This window comes from Mastomys coucha, unplaced genomic scaffold (genome assembly GCF_008632895.1).
Source record: "Mastomys coucha isolate ucsf_1 unplaced genomic scaffold, UCSF_Mcou_1 pScaffold15, whole genome shotgun sequence".
In the NCBI taxonomy this organism is placed as follows: Eukaryota; Metazoa; Chordata; class Mammalia; order Rodentia; family Muridae; genus Mastomys; species Mastomys coucha.
The window spans coordinates 113,520,216-113,547,101 of record NW_022196897.1 but is presented as its reverse complement, the minus strand read 5'-3'; the positions used below and the strand labels follow the sequence as shown (position 1 = coordinate 113,547,101).

The 26,886-nt window shown below is 43.2% G+C and overlaps 1 protein-coding gene across 2 annotated transcripts in view; it reads right to left on the bottom strand.

Moving 5' to 3' along the window:
- Acoxl (acyl-CoA oxidase like) overlaps positions 1-26,886 on the bottom strand; it is a 290,661-nt gene that overhangs the window by 116,617 nt on the left and 147,158 nt on the right. For both annotated transcript variants that reach the window (XM_031371845.1, XM_031371846.1), the window contains one exon: positions 22,547-22,700. In XM_031371845.1, coding sequence (XP_031227705.1) covers positions 22,547-22,700 — 154 coding nt within the window. The remainder of the gene's footprint in view (positions 1-22,546; positions 22,701-26,886) is intronic.

Here is a 26,886-nt window from a genome sequence, read left to right as displayed (position 1 = left end):
AAAAATTGTTGTTGTTGTTGTTGTTGTTGTTGGTATGTGTATGTGTGTGTGTGTGTGTGTGTGTCTGTGTGTGTCTGTATGCGTGTATACCTGCACAGCAGGTGCCCACAGAAGCCAGAAGAGGAGATTAGACCCCATGGAGCTGGAGTTGGTGGCAGTTGTGGAGCACCCAACATGGGTGCTGAGAACCAAGCTCTACCCTTTACAAGAAAGTGCGCTGAACTACTGAGCCACCACCCAGCCCTAAAAACGTTAGCCAGACCAAACAACACTCCTTACCCTCAGTGGTACTTCATCTTTTCTTTCTTAAAAATTCATTTATTTTTATTTTATGTATATAACTGTTTAGCCTGAATGTCCACATGTGCACCATATGCATGCCTGGTACCCAGGGAAGCCAGAAGAGGACACTGGATCCTCTTGAACTGGAGTTACGAGCAGTTATATGCCACCATGTGAGTGCAGGGAACTAAATTCCAGCCCTCTGCGAGAGCAGCAAATTCTCTCAACCACTAAGCCATTCCTCCAGGCCCTTAAACACACTTCTAAAATTGGCAGATAGCATATGATTTCATCACGGACAACATATTCTTAAGTATATACACACAGTGAGACAACAATGCTAATTAACAAACACACCATCTCACATGGTTATTTCTCCTGTGGTAAAAACATATAACACCCATACTCTTTACATTTTTGAAGAATACAATACATCATTATTAACAACTCTCTTAAAAATTCATTTCCTTTTTCTAGCTGTAATTCTATACCTTTGACCAATGTTGTGGGTCAGTGGGTCAGCAGGCTCCTGGTCTGTGGGTTTGGCTGGGGAGGGAAGGGAGGCTTCTTCAAGGATTTCAGTGCTACAGCTCTTTTAGACAGTATTCAGTGTAACAGCTTGTACATATATTTTACTCGGGGTGAACAAGGGCTATGTAAACCTTGGAGAGTGGGAAGGGATTTTCAGGGTGGATGAGTGTGCACTGGCTGTGGCTTAAGGTACTGGGAACCCCTCTATGGTGGTTTGAATACGCTTGGCCCAGGGGATGGCACTATTTGGAGGTGTGGCCTTGTTGGGATAGGTGCAGCCTTGTTGGAGAAAGTGTGTCACTCTGTGTCTGGCCTTTAAGATACTCATCTCAGCTGCCTGGAAGCCAGCCTTCAGATGAAGATGTAGAACTCACAGCTTCTTCTGCACCATGTCTGGCTAGACACAGTCATGCACCTGCCTTGATGATAATGGACTGAACCTCTGAACTTGTAAGTCAACCCCAATTAAATGTTGTACTTTATAAGAGTTGTCTTGGTCATGGTGTCCATTTACAGAGAAGTAAAACCCTAACTAAGACATCCTCACTTACATGGAGAGGCATTCCAGGTGCTTGTCAGGCAGGTTCTTGGGAGAAAATAAGTTGAACCTGTAATTTCACCAAAGGCTATGTGACATTCCTAAAGTAGAGGATGTGGGGACCGGGATCCCCAGATAAAGTCAGGCAGGGAGGAGGAGTTCCCACTGGGAAAGGGAGTCTTCCATTTTGGGTGGAGCTTAGGGAACTTTCCAGTCATAGTAGACTATGACCTTAATAGCAGGGTTTCCCAACAATGTCTTGCCACCCATCCCTATTAACTACCCCCAGGCTCCAGTAGGTACCAGTCTACCTTCCACTTTCGTGATACAAACGTTTTAGATTCTACATGAGTCAGATCATGCAGTGTTTTCCTTTCTGCACCTGGATCATTCTACTCAACACAATGTCCTGCAGGTTTATCTACAGTGCCATAAAATATCAGAACTTCATTCATCTTACGGCCACACGCATACACCAAGAAAATGTAGTAAGTGTGTGTGTATATGTGTGTACACTTACATGTGTACAAAAATAAATGTTTAAATGATAAATGTCCTTTATAAGCTTATATATGGGAACACTTGGTCCCAGCTGGAGCCATTTTGGGTAAGATTATAGAGCATTTAGGTCCTAAAATTTAGGAGGTACTGTGGTCACTGGAAGTGGGCTTTGAAATATGGCTATTATAAGAAATTATAAAATTATAAAAATATTATAAAAAATGACATCAGTAGATGCGATTCACAGAGCATCTCTTGGTCCCTTTTCTGGTACAACAATAGAATATCTAAGATTGAGTAATTTGTGTGTAATGTTATATATGCACACATATGTGCAGACATACTTCATTCCTTCATTGATGAATACATAGACTGACTGTAGACCTTGACTGTTACCAATAGTGATGATGAACATGGAGTGCAGACATGCCTTCAATATAGTGGTTTTATTTATTTTGGACACAGTAGTGGGATTTCTAGATGATATTATGACACTATTTTTAGCTTTGGGGGGAACCTCTATACTGTTTTCCTTAACAACTGCATGCATTTACTTTCTTAGCAACAACATACAAGGGTTCCCCCCCTTTCACATCCTAATCAACATTTGTTATCTTCCAGCATTTTTTATAATAGCCATTCTTCAAAGCCCACTCCCAGTGACCACTTCACCTCCTAAACTTTAGGACATAATGGTTCTATAATCTTTCCAAACACAGTGCCACCAACTGGGACCAAGTGTTCTCATATATAACCCTATGGGGGACATTCATCATTTAAACTGCAGCATCTAGCTGGCCAGCTTGTTGCAGTGGTTCTGCTGTTCCTGCCTCCTGGGCCCTGGGATTATAGGTGGCCAGAGAAACTGCCTGGCTTTCAAATGAGTTCTAAGGATGCCAACTCCAGTCTTCTTGCTTGAGTGCCAAGTGCTTCATCCACTAGGCCATCTTCCAGCCCTCATTTGCTATATTTAATTAGGATTCTTGTTTATTTATTGCTATTCATCTATGCATTGGACATCTTTTCTTCTTGTGAAAATGTAATTCTTAAATATTTCCCCCATTCCACGGGCTATCTCTCTGTTGTTTCCTCTGCCACACAGACATTCCCTAATTTGACATGATCAATTTGGCCTGCACTTGGTTGGAGTGTCCTGAAACATCCTTGCTTAGATGAATATCTTGTATTTTCTTCTATATGGTTTTATTGTTTGGGGTCTTACTTTTAAGCTCTCTATCAATTTTGACCTAAGTTTTCTGTATAGTTAAAGATGAGGATCTAATTCAATTGTGTGTGTGTGTGTGTGTGTGTGTGTGTGTGTGTGTGTAGTTTCTCTTGGCCCAGGAAGCTGCCCTCTCTTCCATAGGTCCTTCACATATTTGTCACTAATCAGTTGGCTGTAAGCACATAAGTCTGGGCTCTCTACTCTGTTCTGTTGTCTGTCTGGTTTGATGTGAGGATCTTGCTGTTTGATTACTATGGATTTGGAGTCATATAGTGGGGCTCATTGAGCTGTTAGTAATTTTGATTAAGGTTGCTTGATTATTCAGACTTTTTTTTTTTTATGCCATACGAATTCTGGTAGTGTTCATTGCATTTCTACAAAGAACAGGATTAAAATTTGGACCTCACACTCTGGGTCCTATGGGCATTTTAACAATATTAATAATATTAATTATTCCAATTCAAGAGCATGGGCTTCATTTCCAGCTTACTGTCTTCTTCAATTGCTTTTTTACCAATGTTCTGTTGTTTTGTTTTGCTGTAGAGGTTTTTACTACTTTAGTTAAATGTATTCTGAGTCATTTTTGGTAGCTATTAAATTTGAGATTGGTTTCTTTATTTTTCAGATAGCTTTGCATCCATCAATATGTAGAAATGCTGCTAATTTTGTGTGCTGATTCCATGTCCTGGGGCTCTATTAAATTCATTTGCAACACTGTGAAATATTTATTAAGTATTCCATTCCAGGCTTTTTTTTTGTTTAACCATAAGCCTGTCATCAGCAAACAGGATCAGTTTAACTTCCTTCTTTCTCATCTTTTTCTTGTTTAATTGTTCAAGTGAAGTCTTCTATGCTATGCTGACTGAAAGTGGTGAGAATGGGGTGCCTTCTTTTATTCCAGATCGCAGAGGGAAACCTTTTAACTCCCCCTTACAGTACATTAACTATGAGTCTGCCACACTGGCTTCATTGAGTTGAAGTAATTTTCCTCCTATGCCTAAATTTGTTGGGTTTTGATCTTGAAGGGATGCTGAATTTTGACAAACACTATCTCTTCTGTATCTATGACACTGACCTGTTTTGTAGCTGTGTATTTTGGTGATGTGATATCACACTTATTGATTGTCATCCACCCAGCTAGCCTTGCATCCTTATAATGATGAAATGACTATCTCTCAGTCATGGTGTATGACTTGTTGATGTACTGTTTGCTTCACATTATTCTGTGGAGGATTTTTTCATCTATAGAGGTATCATACATATCCCATGTGTCCACACACACACAAATCTCACAAATACATATTGGTGTTTGTAATTTATATCTATATATCAATAACATGATTGTGAATCAATCTTTTGGGGTCTGAGGGATTCCTACTCTTGGATATTCAACAGCACCTTAGGGCTTTATTATAGAGCAAAATTTTTCTTCCTTCTATCTGGGCATCCCAAATGGGACATTTATTTCTATATTCCTGGTGGGGTTTATAGGGGAATGGGAAAGAAAAAGGGAGTAGGGGAAAGAAAAAGTCATCCTCCAAAAGTAAGTAATATTTTCCATTAGCTGACTTCACTCTTCATAAAACAACAGTGAATGAAGGGAAGAAATGTGGACTAAACCCACGCTCCAAAAGCCAACAGGCTCCTCAGTGGGTAACACAGCCCAGGATCTCATCTGTGAGAAAGGGAAGGTGTCGGGTGGATGTGCTACCCTCTCTTGGCCCTCTGGGTTACACCGAGCTGCTCAGCAGCTAATTGTGAATGCCACTGGGGTTATGTCCCATTTCAGAGAGAGCCCATGAAACAGATTTTATGATTCAAGCTCTGCATTTTGAAAGTTTAATATTTTCCTGCTGTTCTCAACATCTCTGATTTTTTTTTACTGGATGATTACATTTAATAAATGTATCAGAACAAATTAGAAACAGGCTTTTGTCCCTCTTTTTAAACAAACTGAGGGTAAATTTTGTTAATTTAAAGAAGAAACAGATGCAATCAATCTTAACTTATTCATTAAGAGAGGGCCAATGAAACACACAGAGGAATAGATCCTCCAGCTGGGGAGGAGGCTGTCTTAGAACTGTGTTAATATTGTTTTTGCATGCCTCCATCATTCATTCCTAGGCAAGAGGAAAGAGTGTGGAGATTGACCATAACTCTTCTGGAGACGGCCACATCTGGGCTGAGTGTTCTAAATCCAGAGCTCTGTGTCTCACAGAGCTGATGATGAGCTGGCCCACTTTGCCCTCCATGTTTTGAGCCCTCTTGTTATTATATTGCATTTTCAGAAGTTAGGAACTGGAGAGGGCCAGAGGATATTTCTTCTTGAATCCTGTCCCCAAATGTTTGCCCTGTGTTGTGGACACCAGGATGTTCATAATGAATCAGACTTTGTCCTGCCTTCAAGAAAGACAGAAATCAGTGGGTAGACCAGTAACATAAAAGTGATCATTAAAAATCTGGTAATTGGACTGGGGAGACAGTCAGCTCAGTCAATAAAGTGATTGCTGGGCATGTGCTCAGACCTAGGTTTGATCCCCAGAACCTACAGAAACAAACAAAATATCAGGGTGTGTTTGTAATTCCCCCACTGGGGAAGGAGAGACAGGTGGATCCTTGGCTTACTTGGCAAATGCCAGGCAAGTGAGAGATTCTGTGTTAATAGGACAAAGGTAGACAGTGCCTGAGGAACAACACCAAAGGATGTTCTCTGGCCTCCATTACACACATAGGCACATGCAGACAGACAGACAGACAGACAGACACACACACACACACACACACACACACACACACACTGCAAGCATAGAAATTCTGGTGTGAGTCAGGGGACAGTAAGAGAAAGTCAAGCAAGTGGCATATGCCTAGAGTCTTATCTACTCAAGAGAGAGAAGCAGGAGGATAACTTGAGCCTAGGACTCAAAGTATATAGGCTAACTATGGTTAACTAATTAACAGTCTCCCTGCTCCCCTGCTCCTCTGCACCCCAAAACCTCCAGTGTGAAATAGCCAGTTGGGGATAGTGGACCCACAAAGGAACACATTCAAATTTGTGTTAATGTGAGAGTTAGTGTGACTTCCCAGTGGACTGGTCTCAATGGCCATGGGACATTGGGAATCTAGAGATGTGAAAAGATCTCTAGAAACAGTCCTCACCCCGGGGAAGTATTTAAAACTCCACAAAGTAGAATCTAAGGGGACAGAGAAAAGGAAAACTTCAAGCGACCTCAAGGGGTTAGATAGAAGGAGACTGGCAGAGGAGACAACGGGACAAAGAGAAGCTGGCTGTGCAGCACAGACTGCAGAGAGAAAGGGACACCCAGGAAGGAAGTCTACCATCAAGAACGCTACTATGGGCTGGAGTAGGTAAGGCCCTTTTGAACTGAGTCACTGGGAATACATGGTGACTTAAGAAAAACGAGCCAGGGATGGAGAGGAAGGAAGGCAGATTTGCTTGGGACATTCGTCTTTGCCAATGCAGCAGCACAGATACTGTTGTCAAAATGTGCTAGTAGAAATCATCACAAATATGCCAGAGAAATGTCTTTGAAAAGGACAAATAAGGTTGTCAACAATACTCAAAGAGTAAACAAAGATCAGACCTGACTTCAGAGAGGGCAGCCAGTACTGAGGCCAGACAGCAGGTTCAAAAGAGTCAACTGGAATGAGCTAGCCTTCTGAGGACTGCCATCTATGATGATAAACTCCCCCCTCCATTCGTACCCACCCAAAACGATGGGGGATCTGTTAGTTGCACTCCAGCAGTGGGTATAGTAGAGTATGGTCTCTGAAATTCCACACCACAGCTCTAGGGCCTGAACCATCCTCCAACCTTACGGCACATTAGGGATGAAGGGAGCTACTATCTATAAACCAAAGATTTAATTCACCAGAAAGATAAGGTAAGCCTAACTGTGTAATCATCTGATAATGTAACTTCGATGAGATCAAAATCTGAGATTTACAGTTACAGAAGCCATTAGCCAACAAGCTCGGGCTTGGTCACCTAGGAGACTGCACCAGATAACAGCATACATGCCTTTGAGGTGGACCTGGAAACTGACCACACTCCATGTCACAGTGTAGGTCATGACAAGTTTTTGAAAGTCTGTGCTATACTGGCTGCGTTCTCTCACTGTGGTGGAATTAAACAGAAAAAATTGAATAAAGAATAATTATTATATCAACAAAAACAGTAACTGAGACAATGACTGTTTATGCAGTACTTAGTACTAAGCTGAATGGTCTGGATTTGAACCTGAGTCCTGTCTATTCAGCTGCTCCGTGGTGTTGGGAAAATTGCTGAAATGCCTAGTGCTCCATGTTTCACATATACAATACTGGGGTCATACTAGCTCTACCTTGTATGGCTGTTGTCAGAATTAATGTAAGTAATGCCAAGTGCATAGGAGACTCATAACACAAATTAATGATTTAATAAGTCAAACAGTTCTTACCATCTTTAAATATCAGCCATCAGGAAATTAAAAAACACTCAAGAAACATATAGGTCAGTAAGCCACAGTGGAAGTTAAAATATACTTAGAATTAATAAAGTTTTCTACCTTAAACCACAATTAATAATGTCAAAGCAGTATTTCAGAAGGGGAGTTGTAGCATTAAACATTTATAATAAGAGAGACATTAAGGAAATTAATAACCCTTAAATTAAGACACTGGAAGAGGGCTGGGAAAGCGACTCAGTGGGTGATGGGAACCAGGGTTCAAACCCCAGAGCCACACTGCATACCAGCTCACCTGTAACCAGCTGTAATCCAAATCCTGCTTTTGTGTGGGTTCTTGGAATCCTGAAGTGACAGAGAACCCCCACACAAACTGCCTAGCCAGACTAGCTGGAACAGTGAGCCCTGGGCTTAGCAAGAGAGCCTTTCTCAGTGCATAAGGTGGACAACAATCAGTCTCGAGCCTCCACATGCATGTATACATGTGAACCCACACACTTGAGCACACACACATACAGACATGCCTATACATACCACACATACATATGCGAAAAATCTTAACTACAAAAAGTTTTAGAGGGCTGGCAAGTGGCTCAGTGGGTAAGAGCACTGACTGCTCTTCCGAAGGTCCGGAGTTCAAATCCCAACAACCACATGGTGGCTCACAACCACCCGTAATGAGATCTGACAACCTTTTCTGGTGTGTCTGAAGACAGCTACAGTGAATTACACCGGAGTGAGCAGGGGCCAGAGCAAGCGGAGCCGGCAGAGGTACTGAGCTCAATTCCCAGCAGCCACACACATGATGGCTCACAGCCATCTGTTCAGCTACAGTGTACTCATACACATAAAATAAATAAAATAAATCTTTAAAAAACGTTTTAGAAAGATACTATAAGTAGAAAAATAAACTCCAAGAAGATGGAAGGAAATACAATAATAATAATAATAATAATAATAATAATAATAATGATAAAAACTACAGAACAGGAAAACCAGATGCAATGAAGAGAACAGAGAGATCATGACCTAAATAATAAATGCAAGATAAGTTCAGGGGATGAGAAAAATAAATGTCAGTAGGAATGACAGAGGAGTCATAGTTACTGATATATCAGGATTTAAAAGGAGAAGGGGGGGCTGGAGAGATAGCTCAGTGATTCAGAGCACCAACTACTCTTCCAAAGGTCCTGAGTTCAAGTCCCAGCAACCACATGGTGGCTCACAACCAGCCATAATGAGATCTGACTCCCTCTTCTGGAGAGTCTGAAGACAGCTACAATGTAATTACATATAACAAATAAATAAATAAATCTTTAAAAATAAATAAATAAATAAATAAATAAATGGAGAAGGGGGTTATAAATGTTCTGCCAGGAAAAGTGTGAAACTAAAAAGAAATAGAAAAATTAGAGAAAACCAGAAATAACCAAAACAGACCCCCCCACACACAGAGAAAAAATAGCCTACAGACACTGAAAAAACAAAGCTGTGTTCTCGTGTTCTTAGAAAGGACCCACAAGGTTGCTGTGCCAGATAGTCAAAGGACAGCTCACTTTACTAAACTCCATGCAAAGTTTTCCAGATAACAGGAAAAAAGAGCAACACTCTAAAGTAAATCAATAAAGGTGATATATTTTTGCATGTGTACATGTTTGTACACATGCATGTGCACATGTATGTTGGTGCATGCTTTATGGGAAAGGATGTGTGTGTGAGTGCCTATGTGTGTGTGCATGTGTGTGTGTGTGCACATGTATGTGTGTGTGTGTATTCAAAGATGACATCAGGTGTCTTCCTTAGTTTCTCTCAACCTTATATCTCGAACCAGGGTCTCTCACTTGAGCCCAGAGCTTACTGATTTGGCTTGTCTATGGGATCCCCTGTGCCTGTCTCCTGGAATCTGGGGCTACAATTGGCATTATATCTACCTGGATTTTATGTGGGTCCTAGTGATCTGAACTCATGGGCCAGAGGATCAGTCTCATGTTTGTCCATTGTTTACTCCCTTAGCCATCTCCCTAGCCCCGAAACCAGTATACATTTTGATATTCAATCAAGATAAGAGCAGTGCCAGAAAAGAATAACAAACACATGCTTACCCACAGTTTCAGACAGAAAACCCTAAACAAGTATTATTAAGTCAACAGCATACTTATTACACGTGAGCAGGACAGCTAAGCTGTTTTACAACCACAAGCTCAAGGTTTGGTGATATTAAGAAACTCTACCAATAAAATCCACCATGTTACAGATTCCAAAGAGAAAAGAATATTATCATCACAAAAAAAGCAGATAAATAATTCCATATGCCCAGATTTAAAAACTAACCTATAATACAAACCCACATATACATGCACAAACCAGGAGTAAAACAGATTATGTGAGTTTATTTCCTAGGCTGTGATAAGACTCCCTAACAAAAAAGCAACTTATGGGAGAAAGGATTTGCTTCTGCTTTCAGCTCCAGAGGGATAGAGCCCTTCCCAGTGGGGAAGGCATGATGGCAGGTGCAGGAAGCTGGCGGCAAGCATAGCATCAACACGCAGGGAGCAGCAAGCATAGCAAGTGGGGCCATAAAGGTCCATATCCTCCTAAAGTGCGCCGACGGCTAGGGAGCAAGTGTTCAGGCAGATGAACCCTCGGGGAATGTTCCCTACTCAGACCATAACACAGACCTTTCTTTGTTTTTGTTTTGTTTTTTTTTTTAATAACAAAATAGTATTCTATTAAATAATAAAATTATTAGCAGCCTAGTTAGACTTATCCCTTTCCCTGTAGAGGTAATACTCTACAACCTCATGGGCTCTTGCTTGGCTCCATACCTTCTTTTTTTTTTTATTAGATATTTACTTTATTTACATGTCATATGATTTCTCCTTTCCCCTCCAAAAAGCAAGCAAGCAAACAAACAAAAACAACAAGAACAAACCCCTGTTGCCTCCCCCCTCCCCCTGCTCAACACCCCACCTTCTCCCACTTAATTGGCCCTGGCATTCCCCTACACTGGGGCACAGAATCTTCACAGGGCCAAGGGCCTCTCCTCCCATTGATAATCGACTTTGCAATCCTCTACTGTACACATGCTGTCAGAACAATCAGTCCCACCATGTATAGTCCTTGGTTGGTGGTTGATTCCCTGGGAGCTCTGAGGGTACTAGTTAGTTCATATTGTTGTTCGTCCTAAGGGGCTGCAAACCCTTCAGCTCCATTGGTCCTTTCTCTAACTCCTTCATTGGGGACCCTGTACTCAGTTCAATGGTTGGCTGTGAGCCTCTACATCTGTATTAGAACACAGACCTTTCTTAACAGAATAGTCTGTGCAAAGTTCCCTCACCAACACCTTAAGCACATCCTCCTTAAAGTCAAGAATAAACATGAATGTGAGTACTTAACCTTCGACTATCACACAGGAGGTCCTCACCACTTCCATGGTAAGAGACAAAGAAATAAAAGTGAAATTGTAAAGGAAGAAACAAAGCTATCCCAGGTGACACAATCATAATCCTAGAGAAAGCCGGAAAACTATAAACCAATTATGTATGTGCGGACTCTCAGCCCTTCCTGGCTCTCCTGAGATTAGAATTTCTGCCTTCCCTCCCCACCTCCCCCATCCCCGCATTCACCCTCTCTGCTTCTGCTTTCTTTTTTCCTCCCCTCCTAAGATGTATTCTTCCTTCTGGCTTGAGTAAGCTGGTAATGAGCCTCTCTTACTTTCACCCGTTAGAAGCCTAGCTTATATGATCACTGCTCTGAAGTCAGTTCACAAAGCCTTACTGCTCCACTCCATTTGGTTCTGCCTTGATGCGCGCGTGTGTTTGTGTGTGTGTGTGTGTGTGTCTGTGTGTGTGTGTGCGCGCGCACATGTGTGTCCCCGTCCTTTTAGAGAGTTATCTCATGAGAGAAAAAGGAATGAGAAAGACAACCACACAACAGATTCTGGGTCTGGCAAGGCCGCTCAGGTTCCATGCCAGACTCGTTCTTTATCCACCGTGGGTCTGGATGCTCTCGACTCTGTTTGACACTTAGAATCAACTTACTTTCTTCCCTAAGAAGTTTGGGCTGCGATTTTTAGAGGCATGTTGCCAATGAAATTAATTATCCTTGGATCACTGTAGCAATTTCTCTTTCCTTTATCAGTGACAAGGGTCAGTTTTACTGCCTGTTACTGCACACTCTAATTTGCCTAACAAGATGGGACCCAGTAACTTAAGACTGTCCCAGAGATAACACAGAGACTGTCACATAGAGGCATGATATATCTCCTCAGTGACTTCAATATCATGACAAAATACAAACAGGCTTGTTTTTAAAACATGTAATATGCTAAGTAGGAATAAAGTATGAAACACTAATTAATACAAAACCCAGAGGCCAAGGCACGAAGTTCCCTGGCATCCCTACATACACACTCAAAAAGGCAAAACCCTAAATCAGGGACAGGATTCTTGGGTTTGGAAGGCCTCATATCTATTTTTAAATTTAAAAACACACTAACTTATGTGTTTATTTATCTTGTTCACTTTATCCTATTAAGCCCACCCCTGCATGGAGCCCTCCTCTCTGGGAACTCATATGCCCACATGCAAGGGCCCATCCTAAGAAATTGGCCCCACCTATGAGCCACTCTGCCATACACATACACTTACATATACACACACATATATATATACAAACACTTATACATACACATACACACATACACAAACACAAACTCATACATACACATATACAAATACATACACACATACACAAACACAGATATATACACAAATACATACACAAACACACACACATGTACACAAATACATACACATGCACAAACATATACACACATACACAAACACAATACATACATATACATAAACAAATACACACACATCCACACACATGTATATGAGACAGGTTCACTGTATAGCTCATGATACTAGCCCTGGACTGGTGGATCTTCCTGCCTTTATTCCTTGAACCAGGATTACAGGTGTATATATATCACCATACCTGTTTGAGGTGAAGGTCTCATTTAGAAGGCCTGCCTCCTTTCACTAGAGCTGAAGAAATGGCATCTTACGCCTTGTCGTTCCAGCCATAACTATGTCACAGAATAACTAAGTTCCTACTCCTTGGACAGCTACTCAGCCTCAGGTACTTGACCTTTTAGAGGCTCAGAAAACTTAAAGCAGGCAAAAATGGAAACTTCTGGGCCAGCAGATAAAAAGAACCTGGGGCAAACTTGATGACCTAAGTTCTATCCCCAGATCCCAGAGTGAAAGGACAGAATTGACCCCAGAACGTTGTCCTCGGGCCTCCACACACATGGCACTTGTGCCTGCACTCACATGGTGTGTGCACACACATATTTTATTAGTGACTTCACTTAAACATTAAAACTTCTTTGAAGAGCAAGAGTTGTTTCCTCTCATCTTAGAATCATGCTGAACAATCATTTAAATCATAAGGTGATTTTTATTGTGTTGTTTTTATAAAATATCAAGACAGGCAAATTAGTTATTGTCTGTGTAATTCTCAGAGAGGCAGTAGAGAATCTATAAAGAGACCTACCTAGGTTTTAATTCGAAGCTCTGGTATAATGGGACTCTTCTGGAAGAGCCTCAATACTTAGAGAGGGAGTGTTTGATAGATAAACTTGAGGGCAGAGAGTTGGTCAGCTGCTACAGCATCTTCTCTGTCCAATCACATTATGGCAGTGACAGGCCTGTGACTGGACAGGAATAGAGAGGTGAGCTAGAGTTGGAGGAGGAAAAAGGTCAAAGGAGCAGGAGGAGAGAGGTGATCATGGAGACAGATGATGAGGACCAGTCAGACCCCACGAGGTTATACAACCAAGCAAAGGTTTTTACAAAATAGATTAATTGGGTTAGAATATTGTCTTTATTATTTGGTTCTGAAATTATTGTATTGGCATCTTGTAAATTGTGATTTTATTATTATATAAATCTGATTGGATATTAAGGCCTTAAGAGTCATGCTTTACTTACTGGGTCTTAGGCGCTATTTAGATGAATGATTGTGGGAGTGTGTAAAGAGTTGCATGTGAGCGAGCGAGATGTAGCTTGCTGGGAGAAAATAACAAAAACCTGCCAGAACTTAGAACTGAGGCCTAACAGTATCAGCACAAGAACACGGCCTGGCGGGAAAGCGAGTTTTGCAGGGTGGATTCATTTTCTATAATTCCCGCAACAGTTAGCAACCGTGATGAATTTCAGAAGAGTAAGAAAGATACTGAGTAGACTGTGACTGACAAAGGTGTATCAACCAAGATAATGTCAACCCTTGAACCCTAAACAACCCTTCTCTGAATTTTTTTTTTCTTTTTTGTTTTTTTTGAGATAGGGTTTCTCTGTGTAGCCCTGGTTGTCCTGGAACTCAGTCTGTACACCAGGCTGTCCTCGAACTCAGAAATCCGCCTGTCTCTGCCTCCCAAGTGCTAGGATTAAAGGCATGCACTTCCACTGCCCGGCTTCTCTGAACATTTTGTTTCCCTCATTGAATCCTGGGTAAGGGACTTCTTCCACCTGCCTCCCAGTTATCTGAATTATGGTGAATTCTAGCATACCCTAACCCTACTATAGCAGATCCTAACCCTCCAGCAGACCCTGACCGCAGCTGCAGCAGACCCCAACCCTCCTATAGCAGACTCTAACTCTGCAGAGACCCCAGCCCTCCTATAGAAGACTTGAACTCCGCAGCAGACCCCAGCCCTGCAATAGGCTCTAACCCCTCACACAAATGCAGTTCCAGCCAGCCTGACTTTGAGAGCCAGAATCCTTCAGCAGCACTACTTCGCAACACATGACCCAGGCACCAGCCAGGATTGTTCTTGGCCCTGTTTCTTCTCCAGTTTGGTCAGGAAGCCAAACAGTCTCTTTCATCACAGATCTAAGTCAAGCTGACCTACTTGTCTTCTTTGAAAGGTGCATATCCTTCAGATTGCTGTGAAAGATAAGGATTTAAATAAATGCTATCCTATAGATAATACATCTATAGAACCTGAAAGAATGGGTGACCACCAAGCAATTGTCCCTCCCTGTGCTAGCCTGTTTGCACACACAGAACTTGCACTGCTGGGTGACAGGGTAACCTCTGTGTTCCTAGTGAGCTTAGACTCCTTCTCAGGGTTGGCTAGGGGTCTTCTATATTCTTGGATTTTCAAGCCTTTTTTTTTTTTTTTTTTTTAGCTCTAATTCTTTGAAATCTTCTGAGGCACTAGCAGGTGCTATTAGGTGCTCTTAGCCACCTATATTCAAAGAGCCTCAGTCCTCCCTCTACAGAGTACTGAAACCTGAGCCAAGTGCCAACACACAAGACCTGTTCACAACAGAAACTGGCCAGGCTCCTCCAGGAGTGGAGTAGGGCTTATCCTCCAAAGCCCAGGCTTCTAGACATCTCTGGGCTTCCCAGAGATCTGTTCTATTTATGTCAGGCCTTGGATCTGTTCCAAAGTTAGTTGATGCCAGATAAATGAGGTGGTGTTGAATGTCCCTGAGGAGTTAGTGTTAGGATGAAGTCTACTGAATAAGCAGGAGCCATGTTCCACACTCCCCTCATTTTTTTTTTTTTTTTTTTTTTTTTTTTTTTTTTTTTTTTTTAGTTTACAAGCATCAGCTCAGTGTTTTGTTATACAATCACTGAATGTAATCACTCAGGCTTCATCCAGCTGCATTGTATCCCCGAACAGCAAACAGCAGCTCCATGTGAGACATAAAAGGCAGGGTCAAGGCCTGTTTTCTGATAACCTCATCATTATGCTGGATCGCACATCTCCTCAGAGACTTTGGCTTGCTCAGTTTTGCTCTCTTATTTCTTTATTCTGCTTTTGCCTGTTCTGTTCTATGTGGGATTCTGGAACATGCAGAGGAGAAATGGAACAGCACGGGGCAGAATAAGCAGGCTCCATGGGTGGAGGTAGAGCATAAATCCTGCTGGGGAGACTGGTCTCAAAGATAGCACACAATTAGTACCTTCTGGGGCCAAGACAAAGGCCGGAGATGTGGCTATAAGATGTTTAGAGTTACTACCCAAGGACTCTGCTGCCCTTGTAAGAAGACAGCAAGACCCATAAGTTGTGTCCAAGCTTGTTTCTGTAGACCCTGAGGCTTTGGACTCAGTCTTCATCGTCCAAAACCTTATCCTGAGGACCCCAAACAGGTGGCTCCCACTTATGTCCAGGAAGTTGTGATGAAGAACAGGAGAAAGAAAGGAAAAAGTTGGGGTTCATCTGTTGTAATATCCATAAAAGGAAAAGGAGGGAGAATCAAGCAGAGTTGTTGTTTGATATCTATAGAGGATTATTAGTCCCAGAACCTATTGCAGGTACCCAAATCTTGGATGTTCAAGTCCTTTATATAAAATGACACTTAACTTTTGAACATACCCCAAATATGTTAAATCATTTCCAGTTTACTTCTCAGACCTAATGCTATGTAAATGTCTGTCTGTTATATGATATTGATTAGGGAGTCATGATAAGAAAAAGAGGAATCCAAACATGTTTAGTTCAGGCACAATTATTTCCTTAATATGTCCAATCTGCAGTTGGTTAAAGTCAGGGACAGGGTACATGGCTACAGAGGACTGGCTGCATTTATCTGAGTTGAGAAATAAAGGTCCTCAGTGGGAAGAGCCATGTAGAGCCTTGGCCATGATGTTCCAAACACAATGGTACCTCTGCCATGACAAGGTACCTCTTCCATATGTCCACAAAGATAGAAATGTAAAACCAAGGCCATTTCCCCACTGCTCTCTTGAGTGAGTTTAAAGAATTCAGTCTAGATGCTCAAACTGGGTAAGAGGCAATGTATAAGTTACATAGCAATAGTCTGAGAACTGGATTGACTCCATTAATCCATAAGGAAAGAATGTGGGTGCCAAAGAGAAGCAAACCAAGGGCTCTGATCACGTGACCTCCTCTTCTACTTGCACCAGTCTTATGTCACACTTGATTTCAGCCAAAAATCTAGAATGGAAGCACTACACTCACAGCTTGACCTCAGGCTACAAGATTATCACTTTTGTTTAAGGAAAGATGCCTAAGCTGGGCAGAGATGATCCCAGTGCTCGGAGGATGGAGAGACCTGTCGGGGCTGCATGGTGAGACCCTGTTTCCAAAATGCAGGTGTGTGTACAATTTAAATACTGAGAAAACAACTCACACCACAAGGAACTCAAAAGAAGGAAGACCAAATAAATGGTGGACAGTGCATTCCTTCGTAAAAGGGGAACCAAATACCCACAGAAGGAGTTTCAGAGATTAACTGTGGAGCAGAGACTGAAGGAAGGGCAAGCCAGCCTAAATATAGCTATCTCCTAAGAGGCTCTGACAGTACCTGCTTATACAGATGTAGAGGCTCACAGACATCTATTGATCTGAGTACAGGGTCCCCAGTGAAGGAGTTAGAGAAAGGACCAATGGAGCTGAGAGGTTTGCAGCCCCTTAGGACGAACAACCATGAACTAACTAGTACCCTCAGAGCTCCCAGGTTCTCAACCACCAACCAAGGTCTGCACATGGAGGGGTCTTATTGTTCTAGCAGCATGTGTATAGTAGAGGATTGCAATTTGATCATCAATAGGAGGAGAAAAGCTCGGCCCTGTGAAAGTTCATTACTTTGAAGCACAGGTGTAGCATCTATTTACTTTCTTCCTTGTGCTTTTCTGTATTTTCAGAAATGTCTACAGTGGGTATACAGCAGGTATGCATTGCTTTTGCAACTGGGAAAAGAAACATAATGCATACAGTTTCAAAACTGCTTCACTGAGGAAATAACATGCCCTCCCTAGATGGCACTCATGCTAAGTAATAGTGACAAACATGGAAGCCAGAAGTTAAGAGGAGGGCCTCATAGGTCAGAAGGACTGCTTGTGGTAAGAGAAGAAGCAATGATTGTTGCCAGAAAGGTTCACTGTATGATTTTTCCTCCTCAAGTTTCCTGCTCCCATACTAGACATGACATCACATTTGTCATCCCCTCAAATGAGCTGCCAGTGGGGCACTCGTGCTTTGAATATGACTGACATAGGCCAATGCTGGTGCTTTCTCTATAAAAAAGTCATGATGACTCAGTCAGTAAAGTGTCTGCTGTCCAAGCATGAGAACCTAACTTTAGATCCCCATCACCCATGCAGAAAGCTATGTGCGGTGAATGCACCTGTAATCCAGCCCTGGATAGGTGAGGCAGGTGCAGGTGTGTGTGGTGAATGCACCTGCAATCCAGCCCTGGATAGGTGAGGCAGGTGCAGGTATGTGTGGTGAATGCACCTGTAATCCCAGCCCTAGAGGTGCAGCTGTGTGTATGAATGCACCTGTAATCCTGGCCCTGGAGGTGCAGCTGTGTGTGTGAATGCACCTGTAATCCCAGCCCTGGATAGGTGAGGCAGGTGCAGGTGTGTGTGGTGAATGCACCTGTAATCCCAGACCTGGAGGGATGAGCAGCTGTGTGTGTGAATGCACCTGTAATCCCAGCCCTGGAGAGGGGAGGCAGGTGGATTTCTGGCGCTTACTGACTAGTCTGTCTACCAAATCAGTGATCTCTGTGTTCAGAGAAAGATTCAGTCTCCAGAAATAAGGTGGGTGGTGTCAGGATACAAAGAAATGAAGTTGGAACTGAACTGGAAGCCCCCTTTCTCCCGACTAGATTGCCTACTGCCTGCTGGAAGGTGCTGGAAGCTGCCAGAGGAGAAAAGTCGAAGCCATAATTCCAACCTGCCATGCAAAGTGAAATCCCTGGAGCAATAGGGGCATGGCTGTTTCATGGATAAATGACAGAAATCTGAATAGATTTAAGTTGGTACTTTAAACCTGTTCAGAAACTAGAGGCTAGGAGGTCATAGGCCCTGGGTTAGGGATGGGAAACACTGCTGCTGTTTTCATAGGTTGACATCACATAATACTATCTTCTAAATAGTTACATTTATACGTATAGATATGTACTACCTAAGCCTGGATCAGAGAAGCTTCTCTTTGCAATTAAAGAGACTCATAGCTGTTCTATTATGACTGATGAGCACATGGCCCCAAATATTCATATCATTTATTCAGACTCGGGGACTATTCAGAAGAGGTGGTAGAAAGAGTATAAGAGCCAAGCATTGGAAAGAAGGGCTACAAAATACTGTTTTCTGGGTGTGACACAGAATTCATGAACTCATAGCAGTGGAGATCACCTGCCTTGGGTCTGAACAAAGCGGGGCTTTTCAGCAGTCATCCATGGAAGGGAAGGACTCTGAGGGCCTCCCCCTCCCTGGGGAACTATTGGCTGTTGATGGGTGCTGGAGAAGGAGAAATCCTGGCCTTCAGTTGTATACCCTCCGGGCTCCAAAGGATAGTTCTGCAACCAGTTTTACAGGAAGCCTTGCTTAAACTCAGTGGGTCACAAAACAAAAGATATAAATGTAGAAAAGGGGTTCGTGAGAATGTAGAAAGGGGCAGAATGAGTGGTCATGGGAGGAAGACCAAAGGTAGCAAGAGTAAGAGTAATTAGATGCATCCTAGCCATATACAAAAGTGTTAAAAGGAAATTTAACTAATTAATAAAAAGTGAGGGTAGGGATTGAGGAAGGCAGTCAATATCAACCACTAGCTTCTACACGTACACACACATACACGCACACACACTCCAAAATTCTTTAAGTTATCTGAAGTAAAATAGCAAAGCACAGAAAGGTGAAAGGAGACAAGTTTTATGAATTAATCTCAAGTTCTAAGAATGAGAGAAAATGGATACACAGGCCACCCACTCACTCCTTTCATTACTCACTCCTTTCATTACTCACTCCCCTCTGTCTGTCAGTCCATCTGTCCACCTATCTGTCCTTAGCCACTTTGCATGCTGCACACCCTAGTCAGCCTTAGGACAGAGTGATCTGATGCAGAACTTGGCCTCTGCTCTCACTGCCAGGCAGTCCAGTCTCCACTTCTCCTTTGCAAAAGAGTACTCAGTGAGATTAGCAGACACTGCGGAGGGTCTGCTGCGTTCCCAGCCATGTGCTGAGGCTCTGTCTCTGTGGATACCATCTCGGGCACATGTGGGACCTGGGAGAGCCTACCACAGACAGCTCTGCACAGCACTGATTCATCCTTCTCTCCAGTCTAAGTCCAGTTTTCCCTCATCCATTCTTTCCTCCTATGCCCCCTCTTTTGGACTCATGCCTATTCTGGTGTCCTTGGTCGTGCCGCACCCCACATTCAGCCAGTGTGCAGGTGGCAATACCTCTGATACAGTAAGAAATGCACATTAGTTTGCTTTTCCCCCAGGTCCTGGCACAGAGCTCCTGAAGTAATGAGACAAATGGATATTGGGTCTCTACCTCCAGCTTATTGCATACGTCTCCTAAAACCTGTGATTTCCTGAACTGTGGGGTGCTTGGAACACACTTTGTTCTAATATTTGGTCTCTGACACTAGCTCTTGATGCAAATATCCTAAATTCCATCGGATTTCCTGACCATTGAAGCACCCTTTGTCTTCGTGAGATAACTCGTAACTAGGCTTAGACAGCTTCAGAATGGGGGGCAGGGGGTGTGGAGGGCTCAGTAGCCAGAAAGACCAAGTTGTGATTCAGAGCTTACAATTTCATCTGTACCTCCTATTTCCCAGAACGAAGCCATCCCATCTATAAAGAAAATCTTTCATGATCCCAAATGTTTTTAACAGCGCCATCACTTCAATCCCAATGCATCAGGGAGCCAAGGCCCAACATGAGTTTTAGTGGAAACAAAACTACATTCAAACCACAGTAGAGAGGATGAGCCAAAGGAGGAATGCAAGATGATTGGAGGAGCACAGGTGAGAAGACCCTAGGTTTGAGGTTTCTCTCAGAGGAACACTGTCTGAGCCAGCTTAGACTCCAGCTGTGCCTGACCATCCCCTTGTGAACAGCCTCACACCACTGCCTGATCCCTTTAGATCCTACCTCCCTCCTGTTCACCCAGCCTTACTCTATAATCCTGAGTTCTGTTCCCAGATGCTGCCATCCTACTATCTGAAAGGACAGCAAGCTCCAACAGCTTCTAGGGGAAAGCAGTCGTTTGATTTGTTGGGTCTCTAAGGGAAGTCCGAGCAAGCCACTGCCCTGGCTACTTTGGAGGATCTAGCACAGGAGCACTCCAGTGTCAGAGGTTGCCATTCTTCATTCACCCTTTCCCAGGGAACTCCCACAAACATCCTGCAGGGGAGACACACATGTGTCTTCTGGTACCCCACCATCCTGTGTGTCTTCTGGTATCCCACCATCCTGTGTGTCTTCTGGTACCCCACCATCCTGGGCACACTTCTGCTTAGCCACTCTGGCTTTCTGATGAGCCAGCAACTCTGTCCCCTTCCACTCATCTCTCCACAGGGTTCCCCAACTCCAGGGAATAGCCTTCCAAAACATCCTTCCCCTTTGATTTTTCTAGAACTGTCCTTGACTTTCTCTTGACCTTTTCTCTACTAAAGCTAAACTTTTTCTTCCTTCTTTTTAGATATAGGTATTTTAAGCGATATACAACTACATTCAGCATCAAATTTAGATAAAGGACCAATAGAGGATTGTTTTTTTTTTTTTCCCCATCTTTTCTGGAAAGTGTCCTTTAGGAACCACAGAGGCTATTGAATTCAGACTGTGTGGCTGAAATGTTACATTTCTGGAGGTTATCAATATGGTGTTTCCACTTGGGCTGAACCCCAATTACTGCCACAGCCAATACCTGGCCACTGAGTCACAGATCCACAATACCACATCCACATACCCTGCACACACACACACACACACACCATGTTAGGTCCACTTTCTCACTGGCTTTGTCTAACAGTCTTCTTGAACCCTACTCAGCTTTCAGAATTGTGGGAGAACCTGACACAGGTCCCATCAAACCTAAATGTTTGTCCAAACTGAAGCACTCCTTCCTGGAGAAGGGAGGTTCATTAAGACTCAGAAGCTCCAAACCTTGCCAGTCCCAGAAAGTGAACAAAAGTTACACAACTCACAAGACCCTACTTCAAAGTAATAAAAGTAAAAGGCAGTCTCAAAAAAGGAGACTTTTTCTAAGAGGGCTGCATGAAAAAGTGTGGGGAACCCCGGAATGCAACTTTCATGGATTGTCACTCTTTCCTGAGGAATGAGGCGAATCAGGGAGGACAGAAGAGGAATGAAGACATAAGCAAGGGTTCCACAATTATCAAGAATTTTGTAAAGAATAAATATTACTGTGGGGGCTAGGGAGATGAACCAGTGAGTAAATACACTTGCTGTGTAGGCGTGAGGACCTGAATTCAAATCCCAGGACTCACGGAAACTCCAGGCATGTGAGTCCACATCCGTAATCCAGTGGTGAGCTTTTCAGTGACACAGATGCCTTTGCGCCACCCATGTCCCTCTAGGTAACCACAGCAAACTCACTCACTGGTTCACCAAGCTGGACTTGGGCAGAACCATTTCTTTGGTCCATTGCCCATGCCCTATCTTGGATCCCAGGCAAGAAGTACAACACAGCTGTTCTCTGAGCCCCCTCAACTCCCTGAGACTCACATTGCACTTTCTCACCCACAGTATACCTCACTGCACAGACCTGGAGCTGGAGACACTGCTGCAGCTTGTAAATGCTCTGCCTCTGCCTTCTTCCCAGAGCTGGAAACTCTTAGAGTCATTTCCTGTGTTCTCCCCATGGGACTAAATCCTGGGGCAGAGCTTTGATCATCTGAATCTTCAGTGGCCATTTCCTATCCTGTCAACCACAACAACCTTCAAGTTCAATGACATTCACCAGTGATCTTCATGGCCAGCTGTGGCATGCCAAGCATTTCCACATCAGGGCTTGCAACACCACATAAGACAGTATGCACAGGTTAGGGGCTAATATTAAGTATCCAGAGTGTGGGGCCAGTGACAGTATCCTTAAGATTCAAAGACGTGTTTTTCCTAACACATCCTGCTCTCCCATGCACACTGTACGGTGCAGAGTCCTGCAGATCTGGTGACCGTGGGGCAGACCCACGTAGGGACTCACCATGCCTCCGGTGCATTCACGACAGTCCTGTAGGCAGCTGACAGCCTCCCACGTACTGTAGGCTTTCAATCCAGCCATCAGTGCCTGTAGTGAGCGTCTGTTGATGGACTCCCTTCCCTGGAAGATGTCTTCATCCAGGATGTAGGATGCATGCCTGTAAGACAAAGTAGAGTTGTGTAGTGAATGTGGTAGTGTGTCAAGCCTATGTGGAAGAAGCATTCATGAGTCCCAGTTATTACCCAGGATCCTCTACAAAACTGTTGCCCGGTACCACCTCTAACCCTGCAACCATCAGTCTCTCCTACATCATTGTCCACATTCAAAGGCTCTCCTTTACTTTCTACCAGGTTTGCCTTTCTGCAGTCAATTCCTAAGCTCCATTACTAATGATAGCCTCCCTCTCTGCACCATGCTTATCTCTCTTCCTCCTTGTCTATGCATACAGTCTGGTTCAACATTATTTTCAAAAGTTTTGCATACCTTGTGAACTTGCCATTTATTTAAAGTCCCCCTCTACTGGAATTCTGGACTGGATTGCATAGTAGAGTAATGATCCCCAAAGAAGGGCACATTCTTACCTCTGGAACCTATGCATATACCATCTCATATGGCAAAAGGGACTTGGGAGCCACGATTAGAGACCTGGGGTACACAGCTGTGATAACATGAACAGAAGTGTCTGTGTACAAGAAGAAATGGGACAGAGAAGAGGAGGGAGGAGTCAGAGATGCAGCTCTAGGAAGCAAGTGGGCATTGCTGGCTTTGAAGATGGAAGAGGGGGCAAGACATGTAATGAGGTAGCCCTAAGAAGTTTTAAAAAGCCCAAGGATGAATCACAAAAGAACACACATGGCAAAAAAAACAAAACAAAACAAAACAAACAAACAAACAACAACAACAACAACAAAACCCACACATGGCGTGCACTCTCTGATAAGTGGATATTAGCCCAGAAGCTCAGAATACAATCCACAAACCACAAGAAACTCAAGAAGAAGGAAGACCAACGTGTAGATGCTTCATTCCTTCTTAGAAGGGGGAAATACCCATCTAAGGAATTGCAGAGACAAACTGTGGAGCAGAGACTGAAAGAAGGATAATCCAGAGACTGCTCCACCTGGGAATCCTTTCCATATTCAATTATCAAACCCAGGCACTATTGTGGATGCTGCAAAGTGCTGGCTGACAGGAGCCTGATATAGCTGTCTCTTGAGAGGCTCTGACAGTGTCTGACAAATACAGAAGTAGAGACTCACAACCATCCATTGGTCTGAGCATAGAGTCCCCAGTGAAGGAGCTACAGAAAGGACCAAAGGAGCTGAAGGGTTTGCAGCCCCTTAGGAGGAACAACAATATGAACTAACTAGTACCCTCAGAGCTCCCAGGGACTAAACCATCATCCAAAGAGTTCACATGAAGGGACTCATGGCTCCAGCAGCATATGTAGCTGAGGATGGCCTAGTCAGTCATCAATAGGAGAGGCTCTTGGCCCTGTGAAGGCTTTATGCCCCAGTGTAGGGGAATGCCAGGGCCAGGAAGTGGGAGAGGGTGGGTTGGTGAGCAGAGGGAGGGGGGATGAAACAGGGTTTGCTTTTTGTTTTTGTTTTTGTTTTTGATATTTTTTTGGAGGGGTAACCAGGAAAGGAGATATCATTTGAAGTGTAAATAAAGAAAATATCTAATAAAAATACATAAAAAAAAAAAAAGCCCGAGGATGTGGGTTCTCCCTAGAGTCTTCCGAAGAAAGGCAGACTTGCTGATCCCTTGACTTTAAGCATTTCCCGCTCCTAGAACTGTAAAACACAGCTCTATGCTGCTTTATGCTGCCAAGTCTATGGAGTACAGCTATGCTTTCCATAGCCTGACTTAAGTGTGGTCAGCTAGAATCTGAAAGTATTCAACAGAGGATTCCTGAAACGAACAGTCTGGAGGTTTTAAACATGTGCATGTCTCTGGGCAGCTGAAACCTCCCGGGATCTCTCTGCACCTTATCTGGAGCACAAATGATCTCTCACACTGTCCCTGCCATGTCCATTCCACCCACTCGCTAGTGACTTGTAGGAGTCTTGGTTATCTGATTGCCTGTTGTCCTGGGCAGGGGCTTAGATGCAGGTAACCTTTGCATGGAAGTCCAACACTGTATGCAATGCCTGTAGCATTCATCTCACCTAACAGGCACTGTACCAACTCGCTTCATAAGAACAACAGGTGCAGTACACTCAGACATTTTGAAAGACATTGAGCATATCCTTAGAACATCTTTACAATACATAGCTATAATCATACTATTTCATTATTAGTTATTGTGGTTAATTTCTTACCTAATTTTATAAATTAAATAAATTTATTATAGGCATTATGGAAAGTGTAACTTTGTGGGAAAATATAGTTTTATAGAGAAATATAGTATATGTAGAGTTGCTATCATTCATGGCTCTAGGGATCCACTGGGCATTGGAATGGATTCCCAGAGACTGGTGTAAGTAGAGCAGAGCCAGAAGCTAATGCAGATATGACTAATCCCTTCTTTAATTTTTTTTTTTACCAGTTTCTCTTACATTTCAACTATCTGTGGGTATGACTACCACACACCGTCATGTTTATTGGTCTCCCTCTGTTGTCCTCCTACCTCCTCAAAAGCCATGGTTAAAGAGGGCCAGGTTTTCTTTTCTCTCTTCTTTGAATATCTTCACTGTGGTCTCATCTTCAGTTTCTTTTACAAAACAAGTTATTGCACAGCAGCTGACTCAGATAGATGCAGACACCCACAGCCAAACAGTGGATGGAGTTTGGGAACCCATTGAGAATAGTAGAAGGAAGGATTTGCCTCTAAGGGGATAGGAACTCCACACGAAGACCAACAGAGTTAACTAACCTGGACCCTTGGGGCTCTCAGAGAGTGAACCACCAACCAAAGAGCATACACAGGCTAGACCCAGGCATCCCTGCACATATGTAGCAGATGTGCAGCTTGGCCTTCATGTGGGTCCTGAACAACTGGAGAAGGGTCTATCCTAAAAGAACATATGGGATATGTTCTTCTAGCTGGGCTGCCTTGTCCAGACTCAGTGGGAGAGGATGTGCCTAGCCTCACAGAGACTTGATGTGCTAGGGTGGGAGGATACCCAGGGGGCCTCCACCCACTCAAAGGACAAGGGGAGGGGGATGGATGGAAGGATTGTGGGAGAAGGGGGTGACAGGGAGGGGGCAGAGGGCAGGATGTAGAGTGAATAAGTAAAAAGTAATAATAAATATAAAAAAGAATTAAAAACAAGTTACTGTATAACTAATGCTCAGTGTAAAGCTTTGCTGAATTCTCTTTATTCAGCCAAACTCTAGGACACAGAAAAAGCCTTAGGCATGGCATTAAAGTTAAGGGTGAGCAATGTGCTAACAGTCAAACAGTCTTAGGATCTAAAACTCTCTGGAAACTTCCAGACTAGTACCTCAAAGTATGATCACATGGCATCCCTATCCAGTTTGGGATGTTAATTAGTGTTGTCTTTATTCATTAACTTTTAAGAGGGGAGGAATTTATATGCTCTGAAGAGAAATCAGATATCCTCAATTAACTTTTAAACTATGCTCTAGTTTGCTTTCTGCTTCTGGGATAAACACCATGACCAAACCTCACTTGGGGAAGAGAGGGTTTACTTGGCTAACACTTCCAGATAACAATCTGTCACCTTGTGCGTCAGAGCAGGAACTCCAAGCGTTGGGAGCCTGGAGCAGAAAAAACACGGAGGAAGCTATGTACTGGCACTCACCTGCCACTGCTCAGCCAGGGTTCTTAGGTAATGCAGGAGAGGCTGCCCAGGGGGTGACGCTGCCCACAGTGGGTTCGACCCTTCCACATTAGTCATCACAGTGCCCCACACAACAATCTCACTGGGCAATTAACCAGCACACACTACATTATTTTTAGTGATTGTTTCTAGGGCTTAAAATATGTATTTTGACCATCATACATACAAGAATGTTTTCCTTGTAGAGTACCTCCAATTCATTTTCCTACCCATTGCACTGCCCAGATTGCTTGTATATGAAGAGAGAGATGGGAATAATGTAGACAGAGAGGTAAAGCTTCTACACATGCTATAAGCTTCATTACTGGCTTCATCTTAAAGCTTTTTCCTTATTGAAATTATTGGGGAATAATTTAATATTCATTCAAAACAAGCCTTTTAAACAGATCTGATGGCTGTATATTCTCACAAGACTGTCAAGCCATAAAACACTTTCAACAGCATCCCCAAATTACCTACACGTTTCTGCAGTCTATCCCTCCCTCCAGCCCCATCCCAAGGTCCCCGTGGACATGCTCTTTGCCACTCACTATA